Consider the following 13,811-nt stretch of genomic DNA (forward strand, 5'->3'; position numbering starts at 1 on the left):
CTTTGAAGCTCATCAAGGAAGAGATCGTCAATATCACTGGATTCTTCATCTAAAGGACTTCACCTATGTTGATAGGAGGAATTGAAAATTTGAAAAATATACGATTCACCTGTGTTTAGAATTTATCTGAATTAATTTTTGACAAGGACCTTATGTTTTGAGGGAATAAAGTTATGATGTGTGAAAATGTGATCTTTGTAACGTTTTGAATAATTTTGATTCAAAAGTGTTCTAATATCTTTGGTTGTTGGATGAAACAATGATAAATATAGTGGAGGAGTTGACTGGTATACATATGAGGTTATGTTCAGATGGTTTATTAGTTTTTTCTCATTCATTTTAAAATAAAGCTCATTTTGGTTGGAGGGGGAAATGGCTTAGTTGTAATGTAGTGGAGTGGTGCTTCTTCCCACTTTTGATGAATTTGGTCTATTGTTGTATTTTACATAATTGTTGTATATTTCTGCAACAAGCTTTGGTTGGCGAGGCTTCAGGTGAAGAGCAACTTTTTTCTTCTGAAAATAGCTCGACGAGGGATAGCATTGGCTGTGAGCTCAATACCTATCTTGAAAAGATTAAGGTTTGCAGTTTCCTGTTTTAAGTGTTATTGGCTGTCCTTTATTGGACTCCTTCTTGAAGCAGGCTTTTTATACTTTTCTATTTAGTTCCTTAATTTTACAAGTTGACTCTATCATTAGATGTAACATCTGATTGTTTCTGGTTTCCATTGCTTGTTTCTTAGTTAGCCTAATTGAGGACATTTACATATCTAGTTTTCTCTGGCAGGAATGTCCACAGGACTTGGATAATTAACAATATTTGTCTTAATACTGATTGAATGCAGGAATTTTCTATTTATGTGGGATGGCTGGTCAATGACCTCAACTATTTATGTTTTGCATTAAGTTTAATTTTTTTACTGTTGCATAATTGTTAAAGTACGAGTTTGAAAAATATGTAGGACGCTTGGTAACTAGATAATCAGCTCAGGATAGGTTGCACCCTGAAGTTTAATTTCGTTTCTTTCTATATATGCTACATAGGAAATCTGTCTTGTGCCACAAATTGGGTCACAAAGGTTAGTTCTAATTACATTTTTAATTGGCAGAAACCTATGTTGAAAAGAAAATTGTTGTTAAGAAAATGTGGTACTTTCCCATCATTCCTAGACTTAAAAGGTTATACTCTTCAATGGCAACTGCACCTCACATGAGATGGCATAGTGAGAATCAAAGGGACCCGTCTATTTTGTCTCATCCATCTGATGGAGAAGCTTGGAAGCATTTTGATAGAATGCATCCAGATTTTAGTCAAGACCCAAGAAATGTCAGATTAGGTTTATGTGCAGATGGGTTTAATCTTTTTGGTCAATATGGAAAAAGTTATTCTTGTTGGCCAGTTATCCTAACCCCATACAACCTTCCGCCTTCCATGTGCATGAAGAGAGAGTTTATGTTTTTGACAATCTTAGTTCCAGGTCCTTCAAATCCAAAGCATAAGATTGATGTGTTCTTGCAACCACTTATAGATGACTTATGCACCTTGTGGACTGAAGGGATATTGACTTATGACGTGTCACTAAGGCAAAATTTTATGATGAAAGTTGCTTTGATGTGGACAATTAATGACTTTCCAGCTTATGGCATGTTATCGGGTTGGATGACTTCTGGTAGACTTTCTTTCCCTATATGCATGGAAAGAACAAAGGCTTTTTATCTTAGTCATAGCCATAAGATATCCTTTTTTGACTGTCATCGTCAGTTTCTTTCACCTGATCATCAATTTAGGAAGAATAAAAAGGCATTCAAGAAGAAGTTTGTTGAGACTGATCCCCCTCCTCCACGTTTGTCTAGTCTTGACATTTGGTATAGGGTTGCACACTTACCAGTTTGCACTGAATTACAAGAACAACAAAATATTCCTGAATATGGTATTAAACATAATTGGAGGTTGCCATATTGGAAAACTCAACTTTTACGTCACAATATTGATGAGTTAATCCACCACTGCCTTAAAGAATAGAGGAAAACGAATTTATTTTGCTCCATATATCCATGAGTTAATCCATATTTATTAAATAAGTTATACTAAATTATTGAAATAAGATAAACTAACTGATTTGTTATATATTGATCATATTTGTTCAAGATCATACCGCTGCATGGTTTTGCTCCTTGCATAAGAAACCCCTTACCTATTTTAAACATATTATAGATAGGTACGACAATTTCATTTAAAATTTATTATTACTTATACATTATATAATGTTATGTATTCGAACATGAAATCTTATTATTTTAGTGCTTACTCTGGATATAACATTTTAAGTGGGAGGGGAAGTACAAACGCAAAAAGACTCACTTTGATGTATCTTAAGGTATTTAAAGTATATTTGTTCACTCACTTTAATGTGTCTCATTCATTCATTTATTTTCACATGCGCAACAGGCAATCTGAAAGTTATGAGTGCGATTATTATGTTATGCAGTGAATGTCGACTATTGTGCGAGCTGAAATTTATAGAAGTTGGGATCAGGTAATACCTCAATACAAAAAACACTTTAAAATTCAGGATTTATTATTCCTGCACTAATTCAAAAAAAGATCAAATGTCACAGTTTTTCAATGACCAACGGCCGCTACATTCGGAAGCATTGGAGTAAGTGAGGACAACATGATCAAAGTATTTTGTAACCATATATAACACCTTACGATAGATAAATTATTAGAATGACATAAAAAAAATTCATATATTAGCAAAACTTTTTGTAGAATATTATAATTTGTTGTATGTATTTTTCATATTTAAATTATGATCTTAAATGTTTTTATTTTCTGAAAATTGAATATTTTATGCAAATTTAAGGTCTATATATATCAAATAAAATATTTTAAAAAAAATCACATATCTAAAAATCTTTAAGAAAAAAAACATTTGGAACCGTCTTTAAAAATCCTATTTTTTTTAAAAAAAAGTGATACACTTATAACGATGGTTTGGAACCATCTTTAAAAATATTTTTTTTTAAATTTAGTTATTTACTAACTAGAGTGAGATGGTTAGTTACATGTATCCTTATAATTCATTTATAATGACGATTCTGACCGTCGTTATAAATGATTTATTTATAATATCATCTCAAATAACAACGATTTGAAAATTGTATTTATATATTTTCTAACTGTCGTTTATATGTCTTTTTTTATTGCTGTATGTTTGATTTACTTATTTGTATATGATTTATATTTATTTCTTTTATATTCACACTTGCTTGGTACTTTTATCTATTTTTCTTTGTAATTCATATTATACATGCCAATTAAATTTAGAAACATCTCCTATAAATTAGTTCAAATTTAATTTAATTAATTATCTTTTTTATATAAATTAACAATTAATACCTTTTTGCCGAATATATCAAATTTTTAATTTTAAAAAATAATTCATTTTTCAATTTAAGAAATAAGTAACACTGTGCAGTTAAATTTCCCGTGATTATAAAACCAGTATCATACATTTAGTTGGGATGGGAGAATGTTAGCTAAAAGGTGGGTGGTACACACCACTTTTATTGGTTTTCTTATTTTTTATGTCTATTGTAAAAATGTTGAAAAATCCTAAAATACTCATTATTTATTTATTTTGATAAAAAAAGTTATATATTTATCTTTTCTTGTTCATTACACACACTCAACAAGAAATATAATAAATATATAAAATAAATTTATTGAATACAAGTCTTGTACTATCAATCATCTTAGGCATATTAATAAAACATAAAACAAGTTAGATAATTTTGTAAAGATTAAAATCTAACTCAGTTTAGTTTATGATAAATTAGTGTAATGGCTTAATGAAATAATAAAATATTAAAAAATAAATATAAAACTATTTTTTTACTTTATTATATATGTATAATAAATTTATATTGGAACTTTATAAAAATAAAAGTAAGAAATTAAAAGGACAAATTTGATCCAATGGGTAAACGAGCTAGCTCATGGAAAACATTCTCATAATAAATTTAATTAAAGGGTGAAACTATTTTGTTTCCACGGATTTGCAAAGAGAGAAAAGTGAAGAAAGCATAGAAAAAAAAAAATAGAAGTGAGACTAAATTTTTGTGATTAATTTTCTTTCTATAATTGCAAAAATCTAGAAAAAAAAAGAAATTTAATTAAGTAAAAGCAGAACTTATAATCAGTTATATAAGTATATATAATAAAATATGTACTACATAATTGATTATGATATTTATCATCCAATCGATTATGGAAATAATAATTAATTATATAATAAATATTTTATTATATAATCATTAATTTAAATATATATAGTATTTTTTATATAATTAATTCCTATTACTAATTGAATAATATTTATAATTTTACTATAATGAAATAAATATAATTAATTATATAATATAATATAATACAACATAAATACTTATTATAATTAAAATAAGAATATACAATTATATAAAATAATAATGATATATTAATAAAAAAATAAACATATAATAAATTTATAAAATACTAATAATAATAAGATACTTATAGACATAAAATAATATAAATAATAAACAATAATAATAATAAAATTTAAAAAAAAAATAGTAATTGTACCTACCCACCTTAAGGTCGAGAATGTCAAAGAGTTCGGAGCAACTACATATCTTCCCTAAGTAAGTCTTTATTGTCATGAATAAAACAGTCTAATCAATGAGCCTGAAATGATAAGCGGCTACTTCAAATGACTCATGACAATTCACTCATTGGATACCACCAATCAATTTATAAATACCCACTCTCCAGCAAGAAGTAGGAAGTACAAGTATAATCTATCTTCCTCATACTCTTAATTGAAAACTTATCATTTTTATGCTTATACTAACTTAAGCACGAGAGAGTCTTTTTAGCTGAACTTTCCCATCTAATTGGAGACCAGCTGAAAACTCGTTCCCAGATAAACACTTTGTCCTCGTGAAGTTACACTTTCCGAATTCATTTTCGATAAAAACAATAATAATAATAATAATATTTATTATTTAATCATAAAATGAATATATAATAATAAGCATAATTTGATCATTTTATAACTTTATTATTTTATAATTTCTTTTAAATTTATTATATTCCCCAAATCACTTACAAACTTTCTCAAAAATTCTCTTCAATTTCTAATGTGTTTTTCTTAATGCGAATTATCTTTTATGTACTCTCTTTCTCTTCTTTACTGTTTTTATTAACTTTCCTATTTAAATAATAATAATATTCATAATAAGGGTGGATTTTACTATACCAGTACATTTAAACCTTTGGCCATATTTCTTGGTAATTTCTGGAATGCGTGTTAGTTTAGTAACTTTTTATTATTTATTTTATTTAAAATTTATCTCTATTAAACTTATTATGTGATCAAGGTAACTACCTATTTAAACTGCAGTAGTCTTAATTTCATAATAAAAAAAAATCAGGTTGTGTATTTCTTAAGATGATCCACGAAGTTGGATTTATTAGAAATTAGTTTGAATATATTATTTAATTAAGTTTGTTTTCTGAAATATATAGGAATTGAGCATTTAGTTTATTTAGCATCATTGTGTATATTGACCCAATTTCTTTAAGAGTACATAGTCACTTAGTCTAAAGAGAATGAATGAGGTAACATAAAGGTTGTATAGCAAGATAAACCCTTCAACCTTTAATCAATGATGCCAAGAGCCTCGCATAAAATCTTGAACCATTGTAAACTATACTCGTAACACATGTATGACAATCAAACTTTCAATGTTAAATAACCTATTACTTTAATAATTTTAAGGTGATCAAAGTCACTTATTATCTTAATAAATTTAAGTATGATATTATCTTAATAAATCAAACTACTTATTGCCTTAATAAAATCAAGATAAATATAACTTGTTGAATATGAGAATTCTTCGACATTATTGCAAAGAAAAAAAAAATAGAAATCCACAATACATATTTACGCATAAAATATATTTAAAAATACTATCAATTAACTATACAGATAATAATAATGAAAAATTATTGGCAATCATTATTTATATATATATATATATATATATATAATTTTTTTATGTAGAAAAGATAATATATTTTAAGACAAGATAATAATCATTAAGTTTTTCTTTATAAATACTAAAATATTTGCTTCGCTAATAGTTATTATTTGTGAATAATGTTTAATTAAGCACGTTGGAATTTATAGAATGTATTTCAATGCTATAAATCTTTTCAACATTTCAAAGATAAAGTTTTAAAACACGATTACATAAAACAAAACAAACTATTTCTTCTATAAATAAATAAAAAACTTTTAAATAATTTAAATAATACATTTTAAAAATGTTATATAATAAGAAGGAATTATTGTGAATTATATAAATTACCTTTAAACACAATATATGTGTGAGCTTTTTTTTATATCTTTAACAAACACGTACCCATACACACTCACACACAATTCATTACAATTTGAGTCCGAAAAACCCTCCTCAACATGATGCGAGATTGTGGACATCAAATATGTTTTTTCCTTAAATTTTAGCCAGTATCAAATTATATCATATTAATGAAAGAAAAAAAAGTTGTCATTTGTTGATGTTTCTTTAAGGTTGTAAACAATAAGTTGAAAGAATAATTTTCTGATCTTCTCAACTTCAAATAGTAATTTCAATGCCGCTGCTTATTTAGTAAAGTTAAGGAACTTTTTTAATTTCAGAAGATTAGTGAAATAAATAAATTAGAATTTGTAATTCACTGCCTTTAAGCAACTTTGATTGTAGTTGCCTAATATTAAAAACTTTTCCAAGAAATCTGTAAATAGTACTTCCCTTATGATATTGTCAAATTATTTAATTTAAGAGGTAAAATTGTTTCGAATAGATGCAGAGCAACATCCAATCCAAGATTAGATAATAAAATAACAGTTACAAATTTCGTATAGCTTGTTTAGCAACTACATTTGAAGACAGTGGCATACATACATATTTGTTAGACGCATGAAATTTGATTTGAAATTTAGATGGGGTCTTCAATAGTGCCCATAAGAAATCCGTTTCTTCTTTCTTCTGCCTTCTCCTTCATTATGTGGTTCGTCTGGAATTTCAATTAAGCATGTGACTCAACATACCATAGTAATTTCTATCCCTGGGCTCCCAATAAAATTCTCCCTGCATCCCACCATTTTCGGAAAAGACTGTTTACTCCCCTAAAAATAACTTGTGAATTATTTTTTCTAAAATATTTTCAGAGTACTGGCACGACCGGACGACTCACTGATTCGGTCAGAATCCTGAACCATCTGACCACTTGACCACGATAAAAGGTTATGCGACGACATGTGGCCGATCGACCATAACGACGAGCCATGGGTTGACCAAGTCAGCAAGGTTAATCCATAGTTAAAAGTTGTTTAGCACAACCCTAAAAAGGAACCAACCTCCTAATCCAGCCCACCAACAAAGGCTCATAAAGGTAATATAAATAGTGCAGATTTCAAGAATCAGGTACGTCATGATCTACAGTACTCTGACAACCGAGTGTCGATACCCTTACTGATTTGATCGTCGAAGTGCCTTCTACAGGTACCATCCCAGCCTGTGCTACAGACGACCGAGAGGAGGAATGAGAAGCAAAAAGCTAAGAGAGGCAACGACCGACCCAGTGGAGGAGCAAGGCAATCGTTCTCTAGGCCCCAACACCCGTTCGAGAACAATTGGTGCCCACCGTGAGGCCGAGAGGATAGGTGTGAAGAAACATTGGTAGATGGTATTAACCCGAAGCATGGCAAGCGAGAGGATGTCAGAGGCGGATCAAGCGGCAATGCAGATGGCTTTGCAGAGAGAGTTAGTCGAGATGAAGAGAACGCATGAAGAAACCACCAAGAGAAATGAGGATAAGATCAAGAACCTCAGAAAAGAGAACCAGGAAATGAAGAAGCTTGTAGAGGGAGGATCGTCTGTGGACCCGACCAATCAGGTCGGTAGGTCTTTCGCCACTATTGTCGGTCCTCAGACCGAGAGGGAACCAAAGAACAAGGTCCTTACCTTGGAGATGGATGGTGAGTCTCACCCCAACAAGTCGTTGAACAAAACCGGAATTGCAATGACCAGTCCTCGCCACCCTTTCACTGACTTTGTCATGGAAGCCCCCCTACCGGACAAGTGGAAGGGGTTCAACAGGGACCGTTACGATGGAACGACCGACCCGAATGAGCACATGGATGCGGATACCACTCACATGAGTCTTTGATGATGCGGTCCTATGTCGGGTCTTTCCCACTTCTCTGAAAGGAGGTGCGTTGAGTTGGTTCACGAAGTCCCCTCCTAATTCTATTAACAATTTCGAGACGCTGGTGGCTAAGTTCGACGTCCAATTCGCTACCAGTCAGCCCCATCACCTGACGTTCATCGCCCTGGTCAGCATCCGCCAAGAGAAGGGAGAATCGTTGAGGAAATTCATTGAGTGGTTCGGGAAGGTCACTATGAGCATACGAAATTTCAGTCCTGATGTGGCGATGCACCACATGCTCACGACCCTCCGACCGGGTCCTTTTGTAGATAGCTTGTGCATGCAACCTGTTGCAAGCTTGGATGAACTTATGCGCCGAGTCGCTAAGTTCATGCAACTGAAAGAGTTGCACGAATTCAGAAACCAGGCTCGGGCAGAGCCAAGTGGTGAGAAAAAGGATGATAAGGAGCGGCAAGGGAAGTCTGGGTCTGGACGAGGAGACCCCAGGCGGGATAATCGTGACCCCCGGTTCTTACGGTATACACCCCTCAATGCCAATCGAAGGAAAATTCTGCAAGAAGCCCTTAGCGCATAACTGATGCCACCACCCAAAAGGGCCCTAAGTGCCGATAATGCTGACCGCATCAAGAAATGTCGGTATCATCAGAATACCGGTCATTCAACCAAGGAGTGTCAGGCCCTGAAAGACAAGATAGAAAAGCTGATACAGGTCGGGCACTTGCGTCGCTTCGTACAAGGTTGTCGCACTATGAGGTGTTCCCTGCGTAGGGAAGAAACATTAAGGAAAAAAGACCACACACCCCTAAGGGCGAGGGGGGACGATTAGCGACAGGAACGACGCACGAGGAGGGACGACCCTCCAAAGGATGACCGAAGGAGGGGTCGCAAAGTGATAAACACCATAGTTGGTGGATTTGCTGAAGGAGATAGCTCAAACAACGCCAAGAAGAAGCATTTGCGCACGGTGCACCAGGTCAATTATGTGGCCACGGCCAAGGATGCCACCTATTGGGCGACATCTTGACGATTCATGTGGATCAGAAGATTGCAAGGAAGTGCTACGCAGAGAGCCTGAGAATGGAACCCACTCGTCAGAAGGTGATTGGCAGTCGATCACCCAAGCGTAAGATGCCTGGACGAGGAAGGTCTCCCCGAAGAAGAGATGTGCGGCCAACGGAGAATGCGGTCGCCATGATCGATCTCGACCCTCGAGAGGTGGAACCAAGGCTTGAAGCGAAGGACGAGTTGCATCATGTCCCGCTCATCGACAAAGAACGCTACACCAGTATCGGCACAACAATGGCAGCAGATGACACCAAGCTCATACATCAAGCTTTGAAGAAAAATGTTGATCTTTTCGCCTGGACAGCCTCTGAGGTACCAGGCGTGAATCCCAAAGTCATAACCCACAGACTTTCGATCTACAAAGAAGCGCGCCCGATCGCGCAAAAGAAGAGAAATCATGGAGAAGAAAAAAGGCTTGCGGTTAGAGCAGAGACCGAGAAGCTCCTAACAGCCCGGTTCATCCTAGAAGCATGGTATACTACTTGATTGGCCAATGTGGTCATGGTCACCATTCCAAAAATCAAAAAATATATTCTAAAAAGAATATTCCATAATGATTTTTTATTTTCCAAATTTTCTATTCTAAAAACATTTCATACTTATGGAACACCCTCATTCCGGAATCACCCAATACTATCAAGGTAATTTTAATATTTCAAAAAATGAAGGTACGAGGGACAACCTAACGAACAAATGAAATAGTTTATATACTTTTTTTGGTACAACAAAGAGTGCGAACTTTAATATATCATCTCTATCTTAATTCCACCCACCCAATTCAGCATTTTATAACTAACACTAATACCAATAATTTCTACAGTAAATAAAGGTGCTAGCTAAGATTCCATAAAATCCCAAGCACCTTGCACATTCTTAAATATATGATATTTAAGTATAAGAGATATAGAAATTCAAGATCCCGTATGTTTTAACCATAAGGGGTCTTGAATTTCCATACATCGTATACACGAATATCGCATATTCGAGTGTTGAAGATGCTTGCGATTTTTGGTCCCCGAAGCGAGTGACGAGGCAAAATTATAAATAATGCTTAATCTTGAAGACCGATAATTTTACCCACTTAACGTGGCTGAAGAACGGTTTATCTGAAACGGGTACGAGCTTTGTAATCCAAGCAATTGGCCATGACACAGCTGCAATTCCAATACAAATTCCCCATTGCTCCCATGTTAATCGCTCTGTATCAGCAAACTTCCTTAAGAGTTCCACCATCACAACTTGAAGAACAAGAGTAATCCCCACAATTCCAAGAAACAAGTGGTTTCTGTGAAGGCCTTGGAACACATTAAGTTTCTCCATACTTCTAGAGTTGAACTCGTTGAATACTTGGCAGAGAACAAAAGTATTAAAAATTAGAGTATCCTTTACCTCCTCTCTAACATTGAAGATTGACTTTCCATTGAATTGTAAAACCAATAGGACAGCAATCTGATACAAGGCTTGGGCTAAAAGGTTTCTCCACATAATACTAGTAATAAGAGGTTCAGTCCTACCCACTGGCTTTTTCTCCAATAACTCCTTTGTAGGTCTTTCTGTAGCCAGTGCCAATGCTCCTAGAGTATCCATAATGAGATTTACCCATAATAGTTGAACAGTTGTTAGGGGAACATCTCCCGAAGAAACTGCCGCAATAAAATTGATCACTAGAGCTGCAACATTCACGGTTAGTTGAAACTGGATAAATTTTTGGATGTTGTTGTAAACACATCGCCCCCACCTTAAAACAGTGACAACAGAACTGAAGTTGTCATCTAAGATAACAATGTCAGAACTTTCCTTGGCAACTTCAGTTCCTTGGATCCCCATAGAAAGTCCAATGTCGGCTTCTTTCAAAGCAGGTGCATCATTTGTGCCATCTCCTGTGACTGCAACAACGTGACCTTTCTTTTTCAAGCATTGCACCATTAAATGTTTGTCCAAAGGGGATGATCTTGCCATCACGCGGATCTTCTCTACTTTCTCCATTCTCTCTTCTTCAGAATAATTCCTAAATTCCACACCCTCCACCACTTCTCCCGCACTCACATGGCCATCAAAGTCTAATATTCCGCATTCTGTTGCTATTGCTTTTGCAGTGAATATGTTATCACCTGTGATCATCTTGATACTAACTCCTGCAAGTTTACACGCTTCCACAGCCTTCTTGACGTCGGGTCGGCATGGATCCTTGAGGCCAACAATACCTAGCAAGGTCAAGCCATCTTTTCTAAGGATTTGATGTGCTTTCTCCTTATCGTTATAATCAATATCTTCTGAAATCTGCATGTGAGCAAAAGCAATACATCTAAGGCTGCTAGCAGCCATGCCTTCAATTATATTTTCAAGTTTACTCCTTTCTTCATCAAGGGACTTCTCCATGCCATCATTGTCAATATAATGTGAACACATTGCAAGTATAATCTCTGCAGCCCCTTTCCAATGAACGTGAACTGTGTTGTTGGTCTTCGTCCTTATTGCGACTCCACTTCGTTTCTTTTCAGAGTTAAACGTTTCAACATGGAGAACTTCGTATGTGCGCTTCAGTTTATCCATGTCCATGCCTAAATCTGACACGGCCCACAAGAGTATAGCTTTCTCTGTTGGGCTACCAGAAATTTCATGTTCAGATGTTGATGAAGATTTATATATACTGCCAGTTGTGTTGAGGCCAACTCCTTGTTGGAATAACTCAAGAACTTTAGGGGCCATAGCATTGGAAAAATTTTCCACAACATTTTGTAGGCCAAGCCAAAACTTGGTGACTCTCATTTGATTCAAAGTTAAGGTACCAGTTTTATCCGTGCAAATAACTGTAGCTGACCCCATGGTTTCGCAAGCAGAAAGTTTCCTCACCATTGCTTGGTCTGCCATCATTCTTTTCATGGAGTAAGCAAGAGTGAGAGTGACAGCCAATGGAAGACCCTCTGGGATTGCCACCACCACAATAGTCACTGCAGTAGCAACAATCCTAACTACGGCATTGAAAATGTCGTTTATATCAGTTTTACTCCCCTGGAACTCTGTCTTCCCACTATCATCATCTTTTGTGTTTCCAGTGAAATAACGAATTAACAAGACTATGAGAACAAGAAAAGCAACTGTGAGGCCTACCTTTCCAATAGAAGAGGTTAACTTATCAAGGCGAGCCTGTAATGGTGTCCTTTCATTGGTGTCTCGCGATATGGAGCTCATCATTTCACCCCATGCTGTGTTAGTTCCCACAGATGTCACTAGCATCTGACCATAGCCATCCACCACTTTTGCACCAGACAGCAAGAAGGGGCTTTTTGAAGGCTCAATTTCTACATGGTCGCTCTCACCTGTCATACTTGATTCATCCACTAGCAAAGAATGGCCACTCAAGAACAGTCCATCAGCTGGAATCTGGTCACCAATCTTAAGGGATGCAATATCTCCCACAACAACATCAAAGATGGATATTTGCTCTGGCCTTCCATTTCTCACAACTTCTACTTTGATGTTGTTGCTTATCTTAGACAATTTGTCAAACTGTCTCTCTTGTCTGATGTTGCTTAGTGCAGTCACAACCACCACCAGAAACACTGCTAGAAATATACTCCCTCCTTCATACCAGCCTTCCCCCGGGCCATGTTCTTTTATGCCAAAACCAAGGGAAAGACCGGCGCAAACAAGAAGGATCAGAATAGTAGTATCATTGAATGCTTCCACTACAAAGCTCATGAAAAACTTAGGCGGTGGCCTCTGGTAAGTGTTCGAACCAAATACTTCAATACGTTTGGCAACATCATCATGGCTGCCAGTAATTCCCTTTTCTGGAATGGCTCCAAGAATGTTTGCAACACCTTCAACTCCTCCAAACTCTGCAAAGGCTAACAAGTTTTTGTCCTTAACCATACTAGCAATCCTGACCTTGTCAACGTCAGGAACCAAAGAATAATGATTGGTCCCATTACGCGGAATCAGGGGCTCGATGATATCAAGAGTACTGCTGCGACTTGAAGATTGGGTTTGGAAGAGTTTAGAGAAAGGATGGGTGTTCGTATTTCTCTTTGATATGACTTCTTTGGCCAAGGCAAGCATGACTCGCCTAGAATAAATTGCTGTGTAAGCAAAACGCCATCTCTTTTTGGCTATGTTGATGGTGTAATTAACAGTGGAGGTTATGTCAATGAGAAACGAGCTGCTATCATATTTAAGATTTATGGAGCTCATCGTGGATTGAGAGAAAAGCAGAAGTTCTATAACTAATTAATCCTAAAAGATACTAGGAAAGAACTTCATTCTGAAAACTAGAAGGTGGTTATCTTCCATATATAACATGTCAGAGGGTTTCTAAAGGCAATTTCCGAGTAGTTTCCTACATATAAAAGAAACAAGTGTATTTTTTTTTATAATCGGCTTTAGTCAAACTTTTAAAGTACACGCTCTGCAAACAAATTCTTGCCGCATGAGTGAAAGTGAGTTCTGAGAATATAGTAGCCACT

At 35.0% G+C, this 13,811-nt stretch overlaps 1 protein-coding gene and 1 long non-coding RNA gene across 2 annotated transcripts; one reads left to right on the forward strand and one right to left on the reverse strand.

The window, feature by feature from the left end:
* Positions 1-2,441: 2,441 nt before the first annotated feature.
* LOC137814245 (uncharacterized) lies at positions 2,442-2,810 on the forward strand. The gene is made up of 2 exons (XR_011081623.1): positions 2,442-2,536; positions 2,619-2,810. It is a non-coding gene; the product is annotated as an uncharacterized lncRNA (long non-coding RNA).
* Positions 2,811-10,028: 7,218 nt separating this feature from the next.
* Positions 10,029-13,804, reverse strand: LOC137814246 (calcium-transporting ATPase 12, plasma membrane-type-like). Its single transcript, XM_068616858.1, has one exon. It carries the CDS (start codon positions 13,537-13,539, stop codon positions 10,384-10,386), a length of 3,156 nt encoding a protein of 1,051 aa, XP_068472959.1. The 5' UTR covers positions 13,540-13,804; the 3' UTR covers positions 10,029-10,383.
* Between the last annotated feature and the right edge of the window lie 7 nt (positions 13,805-13,811).

This window comes from Phaseolus vulgaris, chromosome 1 (genome assembly GCF_000499845.2).
Source record: "Phaseolus vulgaris cultivar G19833 chromosome 1, P. vulgaris v2.0, whole genome shotgun sequence".
Taxonomy (NCBI): Eukaryota; Viridiplantae; Streptophyta; class Magnoliopsida; order Fabales; family Fabaceae; genus Phaseolus; species Phaseolus vulgaris.

What these genes read in the sequence shown, in the direction of transcription:
- LOC137814246 (XM_068616858.1), bottom strand. Translation starts at nt 13,539, where the DNA reads ATGAGCTCCATAAATCTTAAATATGATAGCAGCTCGTTTCTCATTGAC.